Below are 22,913 nucleotides of genomic sequence, written 5' to 3' on the forward strand. Positions count from 1 at the left end.
TCCTAATAGTTTTTTTTATATATCAATTTCATAAGTTGAATCATCCCTGGGTCTTGTGATCTAAAAAAAGGTTTTTATATTGCTGAATGACAAAAAAAAACAGTAAAAGTCAAAAATGTCCTTCTTCCCTTGTAGTTAACTACACAGTAAAAAGGTACACAGTTTTAATGTAAGTAGTAAGTAGAATTATTTCGATGGTCTCGGCTTAGCTATCTTCCAATTGCTAATTTACTTTTTATTCTAAATAGAGGATTTTTTTCTGTATAACCGGTAAAATTTTTTGTGTGTTTTGTAATATATCTGTTATCCGCTGTTCCTCTAAATTCTAATTAGCCTCACCCGTCAGGCTTTATAAATTTTCGGCTCAAAAGCTTAGTTATAGATCATCCACGTACATATTCATCCACGATCATTAATTCTAGAAACTAAATTTCGAGCTATGTTTATTTTTTCCTTTTATTATCTACTAGATTTAAGATTTAAGCTGTGACATTTATTTTCTTTAGGTAAAAGCGTATGAAATTATTTGTACTCTAGTAGTGAATTATTTGTGGTTTCACCATAAATTGTGTCAAATTATACGTATGAATAGTGAATGATATGTTGTTTCACTACACATGCTAATTTATACCATAGTACGCTTTCGGTGATGCATATTGATATCAATATGATTTCCTTGACGTTTATTTCTGGGATCGGAGGGAAAGGCACACCCAACCAAAGTAACAAGCGTTCTACTGCATCGTTCTTAACTCACAAGTTATTTATCTACCTAAAAAAAACACCTACCATCTCTGTTTTAAACCGCCTCGCTAAAAGCTCCCGTAAGTCGATCCCGCCCGCCATCTTTGTTTTCCAATGCCACCTTTTATATAAAAACAAAATGAAATATTCCCGAAATAACAGGGGAACCCCAGAAGAGTGTTATCTAAGAGCAAATATTTACCAGTGCTGTATAAAATCCGCCCCTCTTTTGACAGGTAATGGTATACGCCAAAGAGAATGGATATAGAGGATTTAATGTCAAAAGTTAAATTTGTTAAATGTTATAAACTGAAATAGATATCATACAAGAAAGAAAAAACGACAAGGCCCACTGGTGGCCGAGCCGGGAATCGAACCCGCGTCTTCAGCTTACGCGGCTAACGTCCTTACCACTAGACCACCCGCCCGCCGCCAACTCAACATCATAGTGTAATAATCGAAAAAATGGATCAGTTACAATTGTCCCAAAGTCTAGATTTGCCCCGCTGTACCTCAGTTAAAATAATCTGTCCGTTGAAAATTGACACCCTTTACCTTAGTCAAGTTGCATTGACTGCCATCTCTGGACACGGGGTTAAAATATTTAGAACCTTAGTTTTGATATTAGCGCCATCTAACCGAACATGAACTAAAGGTGTGGCGCCATCTAACCGAGCTTAATTTTTCCGTTATGGTTAAGAGCTACGTTTTTTTCTAACTTTTACAAGCTTTTATTCAACTTGCCTTGTTAGTATGTAGTTTGGGTCAAAACGTAGAAGCTAAATTTGACCCACTGCCCGGTTTCCGATTGAGCTGAAATTTGCACACATATGTAAATCACGTGACTGGAGCTGATCTGATGATGGATCAGAAAGGTGGTCACAGGAACTTTGTCATGAAACGTCATATCCCCATCGAGTAAGGGGTTTTTAGAAACGTCTCAGAGTCGGCAATAAAAGCTTGTGCCAAAAATGAAATTTTTGCAAAACAACTTATTTATTTCTCTTTTACGGAGTTACATTGTCTTTGGTAGAGAATGGTTCTAATTTATTTGGAGAACCCGATAACATTAATGCGCAAACATTGATAAATTTAATTTTAGATTTATATACGTTTTGGAGCGTGTCGGCCGCATTATGCCGTTTGAAACGTTTTGGGAAATTATATTCCAACGTTTAGGAAAAATACAAAGAATTTTAGCATGTTTGGTGCAGTTAAATCTCGACTCTTTTGTATGGAACAATCGGAAACTTGTTGTAACAAAACTTTCGAGCTATTTATGTACTTTATTGAGTTTTTTTAGTAAAACAAATCCCTCGAAAAAATTTTGTAACTTTTGAATAGAAACCGGTAGCGATAAATAAAGCATCCGTTCATGGTTAAAAAAAAAGAGTTAGTTGAAAAAGATTTGGGACAAAATTTCAAGTCAGTATCAAGTTGTACACCGTTTGAGTCATGAAGACTCAAATCTATCAAGTGTTGTATAACAATGTGATTCGTTCTTCGATTAGTATAATTATCACTAATCTGTGATAAGTATATGTATACCCATAGGCACTGGTTCCACTCGAGCTAGTAAACTATGAGCTATCGGCTATAAAAACGAACAAAAGATAATCACTCCCGCGTAAATAAAAGAGACAAGGCGATATTATTAGTTACTCGCCCAGCGGTGAGCTATCAATATCGCCGTGTCTCTTTTATTTGCACGGGAGTCATAGCTTACTAGCTCGCGGTGGGACTAGTGCCTTATATGTAGGCAGACCATCGAAGACGATGAATAAGTTTAATTTAATCAAACTTGGAACTATTAGAGCTGCGATTGGTTAGCATGCTTCTCGCCATCTTGATGGACGGTTTGCAGTTTTACTTTAGGTCCGATCGGAGGAACGATATAATTGTGATGTAGACACATATTGAGTTTTTAACCCCCGATGCAAACAAACTTTGACGTGTCTGCCTGTCTGTCTGTTTGTGTGTATGTCTGTCTGTGGCATCGTAGCTCCCGAACGGATGAACCAATTTAGATTTAGTTTTTTTTTTAAGCTGAATCAGTCGGGATTGTTCTAAGCCTTGTTCCATGAAAATCGGTCCTCTATGTCTCGGTCGAGCGGTTTTTTTTTAAATTAATTTTGTGATTATATCACAAGTACCGACTAAATAGAAAGTATGCAATTTATTCATTAGAAATTAAAATTGTACGGGAGTAATAAAAATTACAACACATCAAAGCGGCTTGTAAACACACTTACTTAATATGCCAACTTACTTAATACTTGGATGACATTAATCAAGATTCTATTTGCAAATCAACATTCCATTATTTCAAAATGAGATATCTTCAAAATGTAACCACATAAAATATAAAAGTCAACTAATAGGTAACAAATGAATACATATCACTAAATTGCAATCTAATTACATAAGACTTATATTGACCGGGATATAGACCGTGATTACCTTTTTGATTTTTGTCGAGCTCCCGATATTTCGACGCAGTTGCATGCATCATGATCACGGAAAACATCAATTACATAAATTGTAATTACTTTCCATTCTATGTTTGATGTGATAATATTTGATCACAGTAAAATTATGTTTTGTAATAAAACACATATTAGATCATGACTTATTAATATGCTACGATAAACATGAAATACATTCTGATTCGTATACTAATATTGCGCGCCTAAACAAACTCTTATGATGGAAAATTAAATGATCAGACATAAAATAAAAACAATGAAAATTCAGTAGCGATAGCAAAGCAAAAACAGAGATGGGTAGGACATGTTGTAAGGTAAATTCAAAGAGTATAGAGTATTAAAGTAGATTATATCAAATCAATTAATTAAACTTTACGTCTTTAATCTTAATTATTGACATGTTCCGCTTTATTTTAGAATTTAAAATTGCATGTATTAGTTTGTAACATTTTTCTAACACAATAATTTATTGTTAAAGAAAAAAAAAAACTTTACGTTGTATGACTATGTATGTTGACGTGTACAGTGCCTTTGTGGCTTATTTGCTGAATACATAATGTTTATTTGTATTGAGAATCAGATGGGGGGGGGGGGGGGAGTGCAAGAGTCGGCAGCACGCACAGGTAACACCTTAAGGTCAGACATCCAAAAGCTACAGAGACGGCCACTACAAGGCGAGCCGAATGCTCATTTTCCATTGAAACTGTAGATACAAAAAAAAAAATAAACCACCGATATATCGTTCCTGAAATCGTCCTACATCCATAGTTCCGCGATCCATCTCTTAATTGACGATTCAACCGAAGACCGAGTTCCCCGACATGTTAATTGCTTCTTAAAAACAGAGCAACTAACTATTCGAAGCTACAGCCATAAGACTTAAGAGGGGGTCGTACGAAATCCTCGAAAAGTGCATTCGGCGTTTAACAAATGCTGCTCACATTTCTAAATTAAATGAAATAAAATAAATGTAGTTATTATCTTAAAGAGTGTGTCTACAACTTTTGACTATTCACAATCTCCAATTATTAACGGTGTAATAACTAAACCCACACAAAGTTGACCTAAAATGAGAAAAACGTATGTCGCCGTTTAGTAAACTTTGTTAAAAAAAATCAATACCCTAGTTATGACATTATGTGATTCTGAAAGCCAGATAAATGGACTACAAGTTTTGAGGTTTTTTATATTTTTCCTCTTAAAGGCAACAAAGAAATTTTACCTTAAATTTAAACTATCGTAAAATTTCCATACATTCGCCATTGCTGTCAGAATTCTCCTTTCGATTAGATGCCGTGAGCGGCTCATCGGAGGCAGACGTGTCGCCGGTCGCTCCGCGTTGACAATTAAATTTGACAAATATTTTGACAGAAAATAGTGTACGTACACGAAAAACCATACCAGTGTAAAACTGTGCTCAAAATAAATAGGGTAAGTCGATAATGTCAGGTGGAGATCCAATCTCATTTAAAGTGTAAAGGTGCATGGCTTGTGCATCAAAAATAAATAAAAATATATCACATTATTAAAGAAAATAACGAACACAACCGAATGAGTATAAATGATTTCATTCTAGTTCGGCTAAATTGAAAAGAGTTTCATGTTTTCTTTTACTCATTGGAATAAATTTTCATTACGCTGGTATTAACAGTACGTCATTTTAAAAATATATATGACAACACCTACGTCAAATTCTGTCAACCAGGTTGTATGTAAACAATTATGATTTAATTTATTTTTACATATTTAGATCGATTCTTACTTAGAATAGAAGAAAGGGAAATGCGGGCGGGTATATAAGTACCTATTTATTAAATACAATATTCCGTATGTTGTGCTTCTGGTTCAAATTTTTATATAAAAAAATGTTTCAATTTCATTAAAGATTACCCTGTGCATACCATGAACACGTAAGTAACCGTAAGTTCATCATTGTTTAGAAAGTAACGCTCGTTTTGAATGGCACTTCTCCATTCAACTAGACCAGGCAGGCAAGTATGGTCGCGCGATAAATGATAAAACATCTGGCCGTCCCTAACGAACTTACTAATAGTGCGATAGGGCCGGCCTGATATTTTATCGTCTATCGCGCGACCATGCTTCCCGTGCAGATGTTCATGGAACAGTCACCAGCATACGTATATGACTATGAACGGCCGTGACAACATATCCGATTCTCTATAGGGGCCATAAGTATATGACGACATATTCCCGGCAAAAAATTGTGATGCTTCGTGACCGGCAAAAACATAGTCTCTCTTTCTAGCGTCTCGCGAGCGTAGCGTCGGGCCAACTGTATGGAAAAAGACGCCGCGTCGCGTCGGCGCGGCTTAGCCATACAGTTGGCCCGACGCTACGATCGCGAGACGGTAGATGTGGGAGCGTCCTTATCCGTATAAATATCTGATCGGGTCGCTTAAAAATATTTGTTTCCTTATAAAAATCTAAATTACACTCTCACTCGCATAATTATCTATCCATTGTTGAAGCAAATATATATCTTACGGGCTAGAAATCATTAATATGTAATTAAAGTGCAATAACAAACCCTACTTTAGTTGCCTTAGAGCGGTAAATTGTATGAGGTGATTTGACATCTCACGAAACACAGAATACAGAATACAGAATTTATTGATAAAATAAAAGTACATTTTACAAGTCAAAAATAATATACAAAATTTACAATAATTTACACAATTAAAATTTAAATATCATTAATATAACACAATTATTTGCTCGTTTTTTTTTTAGTGCAATTTTGGGTCAACGATCTTTCGATCGATCGATCTTTGGTTGGTTGTTATTATACACATAAATTCACACGTGCAGTATTATATTGTCGTTGCATATGTCTGTCTCATCTGTTCTTAAACTATGACAACTAAACTTATTACAATTATTACAAATCTGATATCAGAAGCCTTTTTACAAGCTTTTATTCAACTTGCCTTGTTAGTTTGGGTCAAAACGTAGAAGCTAAATTTGACCCACTTTCCGGTTTCCGATTGAGCTGAAATTTTGCACACATATGTAAATCACGTGACAATGCAATATTATGGTATCATGGAGGTGATCTGATGATGGAGCAGAAAGGTGGTCAGAGGAACTCTGTTATGAAACGTCGTATCCCCATTGAGGGTTAGGGTTTTTAGAAACATTTCGGAGAGCAATAGATGATTGTTGAAAGAAAGGTACAGTCGGCTAAGGTAAAGCTTGTGCCAAAAATGAAATTTTTGCAAAAATTATTATAAATTGGGAGGTGTAATTTTTTATTATCTCTGCATTTCATTGAGAAGAAAAACCGGCCAAGAGTGCGTCGGGTCACGGTCAGTGTAGGGTTCCGTAGTTCCAGGGAAAATAGTATATTTAGGGGCATGAAAATGTCTGTCAAAGTTGGCATTTAAATTTGTTGTATTATTTACTCATTTTAACTTTATTTTTGTGTGAAATTTTGCTCAGAATTTTTTCGTTATCCTTTTGAATGTAGTGTATACCTACACTTCTAAAGTTTATGTTCCATACATACTTACTACAATTTTCTTTTCATTGACAGACGATTTCAATTTCAATTTTCAATTTCAATTTGATGGATAAATATCCGTGGCCTGAGGGGTGAATAGGATCAGGAATGGGGGAATCGGGTCGCAAAGGGGTGAATAGGTTTACGGAGGGGGTGATTAGGGTCGGAAGAGGGGTGAATTGGGATGTGTGGTCAATGGTTGTCAAATTGTATAAAAGATATATATAACTTACCTAAAGTGATGTTTTTATGAATGACCTCTCTGTATATGGACGCAATTTATACGTCAATGTATTGCTTCGTAGTTAGACTAGATACAAGAAATCAACATTTAGAAATGTTAATTACACTTCTGTCAACCTCCACGTTACACCCATGATTGCTATAATATAAATGGATTTACTTTAAAATAAAAATCATAAGTATGAAACTATACAACTAGGGAAGAAATAAAATTATTTTATTGAATAATTTTTGATTTGTTATTTTTCAAGTTTATATAAATAATAAATTCTCAATTCGCTCAAAGGTTGAAAGAGACACCTCATAGGGATAAGTTCGCCTTTGTACACCATAACTATACTGTATTTATATGTCCTAACTTGTCTTATGTACAATAAAGTGTTCACATACAGTCATACATACATACATAAGAATATTGTATTGTATTGTATTGTACATAAATTGAAATAGATATCATACACGAAAGAAAAAACGACAAGGCCTACTGATGGCCGAGCCGGGAATCGAACCCGGGTCTTCAGCTTACGCAGCTAACGTCATTACCACTAGGCCACCCGCCCGCCGTGTGGTACCCAACGAAATTTCTCTAGTGTATGTTATCTCTGATAGGCACATTTTGACCACCTCGTATATGAATCTTATAAGGCCCATTTGCACCAACCACTTAACTCAGGGTTAGTGGGCTGTCAACTGTCAAATTCCATGTAAAATAGTGGGTTAACCCTCAGGTTAATCCTCCATCTTCGTTGGTGCAAGTGGCACTTAGAGGATTACGGTATAGCGAGAGACATGGCGGGTTCGATTCCCGGCTCAGCCACCAGGGGGCCTTGTCGTTATTACTTTCGTGCGTGATATCTATTTCAATGTATAAGCATGAAAACGGTTATGACTTTATTTTCAAATAAGTAATTTTTACTGATAAACTTTTTTTTTTGGCATTTAATTTTGTAAGGTATGCTCCCAGCCGAAGATCAGCGCTGATGAAGAGGCACCAAAGAAAACACGTCCGTTCCATACAAGATTTATTAGCAGAGAGCGAAAATATAAACCTACCCACAATCAGTCGGTGCCTATAATTACTAAACTACCCACATATGTCACAAATTTATTTAAAAAAAACTTAATGTCATTATCAGTTTGCCGTTAATATTTGTGGGGTTTGAAATTGGACCAGAAGTGATATTAAAAAAAAAACTATACATTTATATTACATATAACCTTTTGAATTTTGGAAGTCGGTTAAAAAATCTGGCCAAATGAGAATCTTTTTTCGCACAATTGTAAAACTAAATTATCTTTACTAGTTACCTCTAAAATACTAAATGAAATGACATATATTGCGAATTAAGTAGTTTGTATAAATTAGTAACCCAATTCACCTAGAGACGGCGCTGCACTTTGGGCTACTTAGTATAGTACATCGTTTTCTGAAGATTTTGGGTTCATGGGGTCGGAACGGGTATGAACTACCGTAATTTGTGCTGAATAGGACTAAAACCGACTTTTGAACGTCGATAGCACTTTTTTTATATGTTCCATGCTAATTTTTTACACAAAAAATCTTCCAGCGGTGTGAACTTCGGTTTGTCTTTGAAAATATGTCGTTTTATTTAGTAATTTTCGCTCACCCTAACGTTGGGGTGAATAGGGAAAAGTGCTAGGGTTGACCCTTTTGGACTAACAAAACCTGACTAACTAATATGTTATGAGTAGTCGGTTATGTATTAATAAAATAAATTTATCGAAATCTACACATATGATAACCTTAAACCAACCTTTATGAATGGTGCTCTGATGCAGTGAACAAGTAAGTATGGTCGTGGGCAGTGCGGATAACGTGTTAAAATATAAGCATAGTTTGTTGCTATTTTTCATGTTTAAATAACAAACAAACTAACCTAGTGGTATTCAAGTAAAAGGTTCACAGTGAATATTAAGTAGCTTGCCAGAAATGGGTTTCTGCTTAGCTATACCTACCATTGTAAGTATTGAGTTTTGTATCATAAAGTCAAACTAGGCATTTATTACTAATGATTTACTATGTGGGGAGTGTGGGGTGCCTTTGATCACTTGCATGGGGTAACATTGACCATAATGACACATAGTTGATTATTGTCTGATTATGTCACGGTACTTATTGAGTTGAGGCAGATAATTTGATCTCTTCGTGTGATAAATATTGAAACAATTGCAAATAAAGTTGGTTTTTCGAAGATGGTAGGTAATTTTTATTTTTGATCAAAGTAACCCCAAAATAGCGTTAAAGAGTTGTAATATTTGACTGTGCGAACCGTTTTTTTATCTTTTCTTGAGATAAAATACTTTTGCAAGGGGTTACATTCGATTACCATTTAAAAAAACATAGGGTATCAAAGTAACCCCAATGTCAGTTTAAGTTTGATCTCATAGTTTTTTTTTTTGCGTACATTATTTTGTTACTTTTCTAGGTTTTAGCAGGAAAAGACTAAAAAAGTTGATGGTCCCATTTTTTTTCTTTCTTTACAGTTAATGGATAAAAATACCCATTAAATGTAGAAGCTAGCTATAGCTACCCATTACATGGAGAAGCTAGAGAAGTTTAAATTCCCAAATTGGTCAATGTAACCCCAGTTTACGGTAGACACCGTGAATCTATTCTAATAATTCTCTATTTATTTGAAAGAAAAATCGTTACAATACTAAAATATGCAATCTAAGATAAAAATGCTTTTCATATATAGTTACAAACTTAGTTCAGAATTTTTTTTCGTACAACTTTTATTAAATTGGTCTACTTATCAAGTTCAAAATAATTTTCCTAGAAAGTCTTTATAAAGTCCTGCTTTTGAGATTTTTTCATATTTGAGAAAACAGCCCTTATTGCCTGAAATACGGCAGTGATATTGACATTGACATTTGCTTTTTCGTATTTTGACTGCACTGTTGTATTTTTTGCCATGCTAATTTGAACCTTATCTCTGAGCGATGTTTTTTAATTTTCAGTCACGTCACAGATGTTTATGACATAACATCTAGGTATTTAGCCATTTAAAAAAAACTACAAGGGACTTTACAGACGTGGCGACTGCAACTGGTACAGGGCCTAAGCTATAATTTAAAATTATATTGTGATTTTTATATGTTTTTTTGTGTTTTACTTATTACCAAGTATGAGTTTCAACATTTTCAACTCAAGAAACTGAAATTTAGAGAAGAGACTCGGAAATTGGGTAAGATAAAGAGTCTGATGCAGATGGCGATGGCGGTATTGGGATAAGATAAGATATGCGTCGATATTCCCTGTCTTTCTTTGTGTCTCTGACTTGACTGCTGCTAGCTGTACTATATTCATTAGGTTTTTATTTTATACACATACTTTATTTTGTATCAAACTAAATGATAAAAAAACCTAACGACCAAAAAGAATAAAGAAAATATCTGATAGTCTTTAATACAACCCGCATATACGTAATGCACAGCACAGGCCTCTGAAGACCTGCAGGGCAATCATAGTCGCGCAATAAATGATAAAACATCGAACCGTCCCTATTGCACTTACAAATAGTGCGATAGGGCTGAATGTTTTATCATTTATCACGCGACCATAATTGTCTGCCTGGAGGTATCGGCCTTCACACACGACTTTGAATAATGTTTGCGGGATAGGCAGGTTGACGATTTTTAATCTAAGTATAGAAAAGTAACGCAAAATGAAGTGCAAAGTAATTTGAAATACACCTAGATAAACAATCAACTGAGTAAGGAACGTTATCTACATATTTAGGTAAATGATGATAAGGAAAGCTAGATGATGCGTATTTTTTCTCTGTCTTCTTGTATGCTACCTTTTTTACAGTTTAATTTCTCAAAGGAGGACAGTAGTTGACTACAAACTCAAAATAACACTCTTGAAAAAAATTAAGGGTCACTGACCTTTCACAGTAAATTGAGGTAGTGTGAGTGAAGGGTGTTTGTGTGTGTAATGGGGTAATTTGACAGATTCTGAAAATTCTCCCTGCTCTACCCCCTCTTAATTAAGACTAAGTTGAGGTAGCTATTCGATTTCATTAAATAATTTCGATTTAACAGTTCTGGGAAAAGTTGTACTATTTCATAGTTTGATACGAAATAGTCTACCGTTGTCTCGTACAAACGCAAATTATCTGCAAATTGGCTGGTGTAAGAGAATTTTTATCTAAGGCAGTGTGCATAATTTAATAATAAGTAACATTTGTTTTAGAACTCCTCGTTTGAACACACGACGTCACAAACTCTTTCACATTCCCTTTACACGAAAAAGGTATAAATCCAATTCCTTCATTGATAAAGCGTGTGAGTTCAAAAATAATCTTTTCTCACACATAGACATGTCTCATTCCCTTAGGTGAGTTTAAGTATATGGTACTTAGTGTTTTGAATGAATAGTAATTCTTGTAATGTAATGTTAGTTTCTTTTTATCCGTAAGCAATTTTCTTGTATGTTTGAATTTATTCATATTGCCGATAAATGTTTGGTATCTAGATGTAGTTGTTATTTCGTTCCGATTTTGTACATGTAAATAGCAACTTGTGGCATCTTCATTGGTTCTTGTAAGTATTAACTGATAATATTATTTTATAAGATAAATTGTACCGTTTGTGCCCTAATAAACATTAAAACATTAAACAATTTATGCACAGAAAAATGATCGCATGCTTTAAACGTCGAAAAAAAATCGAAACACACTGAATATAGTACGTTTGTACGGAACAACCCATAAAATGGTTCCTAGATACCAGCAGCGGCTGGTCCATAGAAGCCGATTCTCACCGGCTTGCCTAAAATTAATTGCTTACTAAAGTACCTAAGGTTAAGGTAGGTTTCTTTTTGTTCAGTGTTGCCTAGCAGAAATTTTCACCAGCCGCCACTGCTAGATACACCAGACCTGTATGTGCGAGTATAAAGGAGCTATGTAATGCAAAAGTATCGGATATCCTAAATCGTAAAGCTACGAACAAGATAGTTGAGGGATATACAAGACAGTTAAATCATTATTCTAATGACAGTGTACGACTAAATACCTGGTAATAGTACATTACTACAGAGGCCGGGACAAAGGGGGTTGCCGGCCGAAGACATATAGACGGCCGAGCGAAGCGAGGCCGGATAGGTCTGAGGCGGGCAACCCCATTTCCCACCGAGGTATGTATAGTGCTTTTCTCAAACATGGTATGAAATAAATAAAGTCTACTGAAAATAGTAACTTTGGATGGCTGTATCTCCTAAACGGTGCGTCGTAGCGCAAAAATAATCGAATTTTCGTTACCCTTTGATATCCCGTATACGCTTATAAAAAAACAAAAAGTTAAAAAAAAATTCAAAAAAAAACGAAAAAAAATTTTTTTGTATGAAAACGCACCCAAAATCAAATATTGTCTAGGGCCCGTACCAGTTGCAGTCGGCACGTCTATAAAGCCCCTTATAGTTTTTTTTAATTGGCTGGATGTTATGTCACAATTATCTGTGTTTGGAAATTAAAAAAGAGGACTTTGCCGGCCTTGGCCTGCAAGGTTTGTATGAAATTCCATTATCTATCAATCGTCCTAGCCGCACCTGCAACGTCATACTTCGCTGCCAATTATAAGGCACATAACATCAATATTTCATACCATGTTTGAGAAAAGTATTTATTTTTAAACGAGTATTTAAATCGTTTTAATAATTCAAAAAAGTCAAAGGTCATCCATCCTTCCATCTATTACACGCGAAGCATAACTTTCAAACCAATTTAGAAGTACAAGGTTATGTCAGGTTACAGAAATAATGATCCGTTATTTATGAAGTGATTCGTTAAAAACGATCAGACCATTCGTACCTACACTGAAGGATATCATTTAAGTATCGTGGATTTCGCTTGCGGTTGCCTCTAAGCACAACAACTAAATGTCATACCAATCCAAAAACAAGTCTGCAGTGAGCACATAAACCTGCTTAATTGAAGGGGTGAAAAGAAAACGAAATTGTGACAGGTGGCTAACCCATCGCACACTACGATTGTACCCAATTGGATGGTAAAATTCTTAACCCACATGGTTAAATGACATGGTTCACATATCTGCGGGCGTATAGCAAGTGGGATATCGCATCGTTGCGTCCCTATCGCGCTTACAAATAGTGCGAAAAGGATGACCTGACTTGACGTTGTATCGTTTATCACGAGACCAAGCTAGCCTGCCTGATGTGAGTGCACGTTTGAATTGGTATGAATATCCAGCGCGGGTGTGGAAAACCCTTCGCCATGGCGGCTGGCAATTTTAACGATTACCACAAAACGTTACGTATTACACGTTCCTTTTAATTGCCGACCTTTGTTTGATTAATTGTAGTTTATGCGACTGTTGAATAATGAAATACGTTAAAACAAGAGTTTGTATTCAGTCTCTTCTGGGCGAGAGCCACGTCTTTGCCTTCGGCTAGTCTGTGGCCAAGAGTAAGCCCATTTATAATTAAAAGAAAAGTAAAACTTCGCAATATAAGTTAATATCATATACTATACTCTGTACTTTTAGGTACTTAAAAAAATGTTAACAAATAATTTGTATATATATTTTTTATGGGATAGGAGACAAACGAGAAAACAGGCCGCCTGATGGTAAGCGATCACTGCCACCAATGGACACCCGAAACACCAGAAGTGTTTGAGGTGCCTTGCCGGCCTTTAAGATACGCTTTTTCCTATTTTATTTTTATTTTCGGGTAATTATACTTATCGGTTAACCAGCCAAATAAAAAATTACGTATCACCGAACGGCCTGTCTTCAACCTACTTGTTTGGTCGTGTAATGTTTTCATTTTCCCTCTAGGAGCTTTTTGAGGGTAGATTTTGTTTCCCTACTTTTATTTCAATAGCTAAAGATACATGCTATAAATTAGGCTAGTAAAATAGTGCAAAATTGGAATTTGTAATATCAAATCAAAAATATTAATTGTGAAATCACTGTGTCCAAACATAAATTAAGCAGAATTTTAAACGTGCAAATGATATGAAATAATGTGATGTGAAATTCAATAAAAGGATATTAAGCCTGTAGTTGAAACAGATATAATTAGTTGCACATTTGACAATAGTGCTAATTATTATTGAAAATGCAATTAGAACATTAATTTATAACTAGGTATTTTGAATGACTATATTTATGAACTTAGGTACTGAATAAGGAAAATAATTTATCTATTAGGCAAATATATAGTCATCTTTTTTAACATTCCCACATATAATAACCTAACCACAAAATTTAAATTTTGAAAAAACCCCCGACCGCGACCTAGTGGACCGATTTTTATGAAATATGGCTAAGAACACTCCCGACTTACTCAGCTTTCAGACAAAAAAAACTAAATCCAAATCGGTTCATCCGTTCGGGAGTTACGATGCCACAGACAGACACACACACACAGTACTGAAGGAGGGGGGAGTGGTGGGTGTTGTGTACTCTTGTTGTAGGCTTCTCGTCTGCGATGGTTAGGCCATGTGGAAAGGATGGGAGAGGATCGTGCGGCCAAAAGAGCTCACCTGTGGCGATCTACTGAAAAACGGCCGGTCGGAAGGCCCAGGTACCGATGGACCGATGAGGCCCAGAAAGACCTGTGTGACCTTCAAGTGACCGAGTGGCATCAGATCGCACAGGATAGGTGCGAATGGCGGAATCTAGTGTCGGAGGCCAAAAACTTCGGGTAGCTGAGCCATCGCGTTAAGTAAAGGTTTCATACTCATACTCATATTTATTAAATATATCAATTACAGGTCAAGCTTACATATTATAATTACAATCACAGAACAATTTGTAAATTTATATAGGTATACATTTATTTATTTTATTAATTTATATATTATACATTCATATTTCGAGTTAAGTACTCGTATTCCTCGACATTATAAAACGGCCGCTCAATGAGCCAATTTTTGAGTTTCACTTTGAAACTAACAAGAGAAGGTGCATCAGTTATAGATGCTGGTAAATTGTTGTATATAGCGGGGCCCATGACATGTATAGATTTGGCTGCCTTGGCCAGAGTACATGGCACAGCCGCTAATTTATGTCCCCAAATCTATCGACGCTGAATCGGATGTATCCACCAAAAATCGCTCTGAAGACACTGCACGTCATCGTTACTGAACGCATGCGTATGCATGTTTTTTTAAATTATGAATGGGCTTACTATTGACCACAGACTAGTCAAAGGCAAAGACGTGGCCTACGATGGAGTGAGCTGAACTCGCCCAGAAGATGCCTGATAGAAAATGTTCATACTAACGAGCGATTTTAGGTCGGCCAAAGCCAATACGGCGTCGATAGGTTCGGGGAGACCCTAAAACGAATAACAGTATAAAATACCACGAATTCTAAATAAAAATATCGAGACATCGGCATGTCGCCGCCGCTAACGTCGATAAAAAGATAGAAAAAAAAAACGTTCAACATAACGTGCGGATTTTTGTAAGCCACAGTATTCCTAGAAATAATTTTAAGGGATATACAACCACGATCAGAAAATATCAGCCCGGTTCTAACTTTTGATAGAAGTCTTTTAAAAGAATTAGCTTTAGACACGATATTATTCCTTGACAACCAAAGTGTCATTATAAAGTCAGCGTCTAAAATATTGAGACAGACAAAGGAATATGTTGTTGTTGTTGTTGTTGAATGTCCTAAAGCACCCCATAGGTGCATAAGGCCCCCACAAGATCCTTCCACGCCTTTCTATCTTGAGCCATCGCCTTGGCCTCGTTCCAGCTCAGTCCATATTCCCTCAGCCCGTTCTCTGCGCTCCGCCTCCAGGTGTGTACGGGGCGTTTGCGGGTTCGCTTCCCTCCTTGAGGCCGCCACTCAAACGCGATACTGGCGCTGTTGGTAGCTCCTCTTCGAAGGGTATGACCGATCCATCTCCATTTCCGCTGAGCCACTGCCTGTGCGATCGGAGGTTGTCGGCATACACTCCACAAATCCTCATTTCTTATGGTTTTCGGTTAGAAGATACGGAGGATCGACCGGAGAGACTTATTGACAAACACTTGTAGTTTGTGCGTCAGCCCCATTGTCACTCTCCATATCTCACAGCCGAAGAGAAGCGCGGAATATAGACATCTTTATTTTTATGGTAAAAGATGCGTTAAGCCCTTATACAAAGCTTTATAATAATATCAAGTGTAGCTACTACTTATAGGTATACCATTTTAAACTGAAATAAATTAAATTTGGTAAGAAAAAATTACCATGACTTGAACGAGAACGGCTCCGGAATCGAACCAGCGACGCTGCAGTGGACGCTGGTTCGACTCCCCGTTCGATTCTGAAGGCCGTGGTTACTGTTTCTTTCACATGCTTCCTAGCGTTTTCCCGGCATAGCGCCAAAGTCCGCTTTTCTGCTCAGTCTTCTCCACTTTGCCCGGTCTTCGGCATCCCAAGGTGTGAGATCGTTCTCTTCCATGTCCGCTGTCACGACGTCCAGCCAGCGCTTCCCGCGTGACCTAGGGCCTTGGACAGTGAGGTTGAGGCATCTGTTTCCAACGTAGTCTACCGGTTCTTTAGTATATCGCATTTATATCAGATTGTAACGTTATTCAGTTAGATACTCAGGAAATCGATCTACAGGGTTATTGAAAGAACATTCGGTAGTTTCGCCGAGATTGGTCTGTCACAACTGACGGGCCGCTTGTGTCGCGCCGGCCGCCGGATGCAACTCGATAAATCTGTCACTTTCCTAATGAATCTCAGATGTACGGAATGATGAGAGTCAGGACAAGAGTTGGTAACGTTTTTTAGCGTCTGCAAGATTGTTTAACAAGGACACAAAGATGTGTGGTAATCAAGTTAATATGGAAACCCTTAACAAGCTTAGGATACAAACTCCCAACTAATTTTGTCTTAGAGTATTTTTACGACACCAACTTCAAACAGCAACACTTATTTTTAATAAAACGAATATAAGATTAGACGACCGATCTGGCCTAGTCGGTAGTGACCCTGCCTGCTACGCCGCGGTCACGGGTTCAAATCCCGGTAAGGGCATTTATTTGTGTGATGAGCACAGATATTTGTTCCTGAGTCATGTATGTTATCTATGTACCCATAGCTTACTGTGGGACTCAGTCAATCTGTCTAAGAATTAATCTCCTATAATATTGATTTATTTATTTTAGATTTAGATTAGATATTACGTACACCTAATATCTTTATCCAAAGATATATTGTAATTTCGACCCTGACAGATCATATTTCAATCAATTTAATAACCTATTATTACAAGGAAAACGCCCGTAGAAACATCGTCGCAAATTACACCATACCGTGTTTGGCGTCATCAAGAAACTCGCTTTTTGTACTATTTTAATGCATTTCAGAGTAATGCAGGTAATTTATTAGTTCCAAGTAAGCCCGGCTTAGCCAAATTGACAACCTGTTGAGGCTACGTGGCGACCGAAACGCAGGCTAGCTCCGTCGCGCCAATGCAGAAAGATAGGGAGAGAGCTAAGAAGCGTAAGCGATTGTGTCGTTGGCTAGGCCCTGAACCGACACGGAACGTTTAATTTGGTCGAATGCCTTTCCAACATGCTCTACTTTAAAACTTGATAGAGTTAAGTTTAGCATTGTAGAGAAAATGTGAATAATATAGTACCAACGACAGAGTGGTATAAAACATTTCATTTCTTTTATTTGATGAAAGTACAAGGAACTTATCATTCATGTAGGGTCGAACTAAAACTTTTTCTTTATGTTAATAAGAAAACTACCGTGAGACACTGATTATTATATTAAACATGTAAAATCGGCCAGCAGTCTGCGTCGGAATTACATCGGAATCGCGCGTGCTCAATGAAAATGCTCCTCGTTACGGAGAGAAACATGTAGCGCTACCTTCGACAACTTTTCGCTATTACCTATTTTACACTATTTTTTACGCGCCACCTGGTGGTAAGCAGTCTCCATTGAATGAATGAATGAATGAATGAATGAATGAATGAATGAATGAAAGTTTGAAAGTTTATTCACAAGAACATATGGTGCGTTACAGTAGATGTTATAAAGTGTTTACATTGGAGATCCTTAATATGCTCTGCCACAGGGCATGTGAAAATTTCCATGTTCACTACATGTCAAAGCTATGTATGTGAATATGAATTGCGTACATGCAATGTCTTCCTTACAAACTAAGAATATTAGACTAAGAACACCGAATGCTTAGTGCTATATAATAAATGTTGAAAGGCATGCATGTTATCGTTACAATTATATTTAAATCATAAATTTATACTTAGTATTGAATGTCAAAGGATGTAAATTTCAAATGTTATCAACTAAAACTTATAATTAAAATATTCGTCAATCGTGTAGAAGCATGCATTACATAATATGTTTTTAAACTTGTTCTTAAACTCGGCATCGGAAAGTGTCTTAATAGCGGCGGGAATGTGATTGAAAATTCTTATACACATATAGTATGCACTTTTTCTTCTTATTTTTAGCTTACATGGTGGTACTGCCATTTGGTATTGTCTGAGTGCTCTATTCATCAAGTTATTAAATGGCGGAAAGAGTTCTAAATTTTGTTTTACAAATACAGCTGCCTCATATATGTACAGACTTGGAAGGGTAAGAGTTTCGATTCAGCAAATACAGATCGACATGGCTCTCTTCGATTTTTGCCGTAAATCGTTCGTATTAACCTTTAGATGCCAGAAACTCCAGAGTTGTTACATGCGCGTTGCCGACCCTAACACTCCGCATCCTTATTGAGCTCTGGCAACCTTACACACCGCCATCGGTAGGAGCACAACGCTAGTATGTGTAGGGTATTATTTAGCTGCGATTTTTTGTAAAGTGGACGTGAGGATAACTAGTTTGGACTGTCCTTTACATTTTTTTAATAATATACATATATTATATGTATTTTCTCTTTTAGGTGCTCAATGCCGGAATAGGGTTATAGCAAATAGTTCCGGAACACATATAAAACGCTTGTATGTAAAATACATATGTATTAGGTTTTTCCCTCAGAACCAATGCATGTTATTAATCATTGTTTTTATAGCTATTTTTGATACGAGCGGTTGTCGTAAACATTTTTAGTATTGTGATGTGTATAGCTGAAAATCAAATTTAATTAAGTTAAACTATTATTTCATATGAACTTAAATATTTCAAGTAAATCAATTTGAGTAAGGTTCTGTACTTACGGGTGTGGTGTTGGATCCCTTGCTGCGACAGGGTTCCAAGATCTGTGAACAAAACAGAAAAACATTATAAATATTGTTTATGGTAAAAATAAGTTAGCTACTTGTCTTCTACAGCCACGGATACAAGTGATTTAATAAAAATAACAATAGATACCCTTAAAACACATACTTTAAAATGAGTTAACTATTGGCTTCCATTTATAATTAATATCTGGGCGACCGAGCTTCGCTCGGTTCTATTTTAATATATCACGTCTTTAGATTAAAAAAAACTCTTATAAATACAAAAACAGAAAAAAAGACAAAAAACAAAAACTTAATTTCTGGCCGGGATTCGAAACCCTGACACCTACGATCTATCTGCGTACATTAGACCGACCTCGTACGACTGAGCTAAGCGGAATCGATGCGCGCGCGGCGAAATTAACGACCATATTTTACGTTTACTAACGCGAAAGAAAATTCGCGTTTTCCGGGATCTAAGGCTACGCTAGATCGATTTTTTACCCCCGAAAACCCCTACATAACAAATTTCAGCGAAATCGTTAGAGCGGTTTCCGAGATCGTCGGTATATATAAATAAATAAATAAATATACAAGAATTGCTCGTTTAAAAGTATAAGATATTTCCATTCTCCATTTTCCCATTAGCTCTTGCCCGCGGCTTTGCTCGCGTTAATAGAAAGAGACAAAAAGTGTCATGTCACTCTCCATCCCTTCAACTATCTACACCTAAAAAATCACGTAAATTCGTCGCTCCGTTTTGCCGTGAAAGACGGACAAACAAACAGACACACCACACACACTTTCCCATTAATATTAGTACGGATTATTTGTAACATGAATTCATGAAACAACCTCCAAGTCAAGGGTGAACAGACCTTCTGGGCGAGCTAGCTCCATCGTAGGCCACAGCTTTGCCTCGGTTAGTCTATGGCCTATGTTCTTATAAAATATAAAATTATAAAAAAAAGGTAAAACTAACCTAAAAAAACCAGAAACCAGCAAGTCACTTACAATTTGAATCGCACCATCGCAACTGGCGGCATAAGTGCAAATCATCAATATCGCTAATATTACTTAAAGGGGTTTTCCTTCATCCCTTGAATTATCTCCTCTGACGGGGCATTTTGCAATATGGCGGCCATTTTTAATATGTTACTTCCGGTTCCGTTTATATTAATTTCGTTCGACCAAGAGAAGTAGTTCTCGAGATATTTAGTAATGTGACAGATAGACAGAAAGACGGACAAAACGGCACCATAAGGGTTCTTTTTGTACCTTTTTGGTACGGAACCCTAACAATGAATGGGAGAATGACACGAGAATAAGTAATAATCATCATCTTGATGTCAAAATGTAAGTTTAATGTATGGATCTAATCAGTGTGGAAACACTTTAAATTTAGTTTCCGTTTTAGCCCGTGATTGTCACGTTTACTAAGTTTCAGCAGTTTGTTACCCGCTTCTAGAATACTTGAATAGGAAACTCATTCAACATCGTCTTGTTTCAGATTTTGCCAAGTTTCACATTATGGAGGCGAGTCCGTTGCAAATTTAAAGACAAAATATTTAGAATGAATTTTACTGTCTAATTTTTGTGACCATAATGAATTCATATAATTTAATAGGGTTAAACTATTCATTGAAAAAGGAACATTGCAGACATTACACATGATTCAAATTAAAAAAAACATTTTCCTCAACTTATCGGGTTTCTCCGCTAACCCCTATTATCACGAGTATAGACTCGTTGCTAGGGAATGCAAACCGGATATAACCGTAACCGAAATAATCGGTTATAACCGGTTATTTGATAATTTTTCATAACCGATTACTAAGAAACTCAAATAACCGGTGACGGTTATAATAGGCTATTATTTTAGGTCTGAAATTCAATGAATTTGGTTTCTAGTCACTAGAAAATATTGCTTTTTTGCCTGTGACTATCATTTTTTTTAACCGACTTCAAAAAAGGAGGAGCTTCTCAATTCGACTGAATGTTTTTTTTTTTTTGTATGTATGTTCCTCGATATCTCCGAGAATTGTGGACCGATTTTCAAAATTTTTTTTTTGATCGAACGGGTATAACCCCGAGATGGTCCCATTGGCACCAAGTCAGGGTCTGATGATGGGATCCTGGAGAAATCGAGGGAACTCTTCAAATGTTATAGGCACATGTAATGTTTTTAGTGTATTTTTCAAAGGTAAACCAGTATTTACGCCTGATGGTAATAATTTTATGTGGCTGAGCTGATGATGGAAGGTCAACTCCTCAATGGTTAGGAGTTAAAGGATAATTCTTTCACTAGTGTACATGTATTCGGACTGATACATATAATATCAATAGGAACCACTAAAAATCAACAAATAAATAAACTTTTTTAACAAAAAATAAAACCGCCTTCAAAAATAAGCGCGTTACAAAACACGGAGAAACTAAAAAGCAAAAAATAATAAACCTTTGAATTCAGATTTCTTATCGTATTGCAATAATCTAAACATCCAAATTATAAACAAATCAATTATTTTTGGAGTCGGTGTCAGCCTGCGTATGGTTGGGTGGGGCAAACAGGCAATAGCAAGGCGACGAAAAGGTCTGGTACCGACTGCAAAAATAATTGATTTGTTTATAATTTGGATGTTTAGATTATTGCAATACGATAAGAAATCTGAATTCAAAGGTTTATTATTTTTTGCTTTTTAGTTTCTCCGTGTTTTGTAACGCGCTTATTTTTGAAGGCGGTTTTATAATTCATTAATATCCAGTATACAAACGTTTATTGGGGATTGCCCGATGTTTTTTTTTTACTTTTTTTTCTCACGTTTCACGAATTCTAGCCCTGAAGCGCATTCCAATTTCCATAGTTGGTATCGATTTCAAGGATGCTAATATATTTAATAGATGGAATACTCAAGATCTGAATCTCTCCTTCAAGACATTCGAGAAACAGTAAGATTTTGGAAACTTTATGTTTGGAGGTCTTTACCTGAATATGAACGAATGTTGGTGTAGTGAAATTTGTCTTTGTTGGTTAAATTAGGTACCTAAAATAAGCAATTTACAAGCAGGAGTGGCACTAGTTGTCACAAATACACGTAACCTTATGAGCAATGACCAGCATAATTGGTACTTAACAGTATCAGTTGGAACTAATTTGACTTCATAAGATTTGACATAAAAAAGCTCATCTGTAGATAAGAATATAAATGTTTAAGTTAGGGCACTCAAGGTCTTTTAACACGTCATGTATTTTCACATTATTGTTTGTATGACAGTTTGTTGCCCAAATAAATTAAAATAAAAAAAAACTGCAAAAGCGCCTCTGTGTGGGGCCGTGGGGCGGTCTTGCGCCATCGTTTTGGGGATGGCTGTGCGTTCGGGTACTGTTTGTAACCGGTCGACTGTGCCGATAGTGTCTGTCTGCAACCGTTTAGGGTGGTGGGGGCATTAATAGATAATGCGTAGTAATGGCGGCGGCAGATATTCAGGCGAGCCTCGTTGCTATTATTACACTTTTATGACGTTACACTCTTCCAAATTGTGGAGACTACGCTAGTTCTCTTGAACTATTTACTTCATACAATTATAGTTTACCAGCACAAGGATGACTGCTCGTTTGCCTCTTGTGACAATAGATGATGTACGAGCAGTATAACTGTTCAATTTCTTTTTTTCTTGCGATATTATGTTACCTCATAAATGTGAACTCCAAATCCTTCAAAT

General features: G+C 36.4%; 1 protein-coding gene across 5 annotated transcripts in view; it reads right to left on the reverse strand.

Annotated features, from left to right (window-relative positions):
* LOC125231646 (tyrosine-protein phosphatase Lar) overlaps positions 1 to 22,913 on the reverse strand; it is a 771,198-nt gene that overhangs the window by 470,197 nt on the left and 278,088 nt on the right. For all 5 annotated transcript variants that reach the window (XM_048137134.1, XM_048137132.1, XM_048137131.1 and 2 more), the window contains exon 4: positions 19,188 to 19,229. In XM_048137134.1, the coding sequence (XP_047993091.1) occupies positions 19,188 to 19,229 (42 nt within the window). The remainder of the gene's footprint in view (positions 1 to 19,187; positions 19,230 to 22,913) is intronic.

The sequence above is a fragment of the Leguminivora glycinivorella genome, chromosome 12, assembly GCF_023078275.1.
Source record: "Leguminivora glycinivorella isolate SPB_JAAS2020 chromosome 12, LegGlyc_1.1, whole genome shotgun sequence".
Lineage (NCBI taxonomy): Eukaryota > Metazoa > Arthropoda > Insecta > Lepidoptera > Tortricidae > Leguminivora > Leguminivora glycinivorella.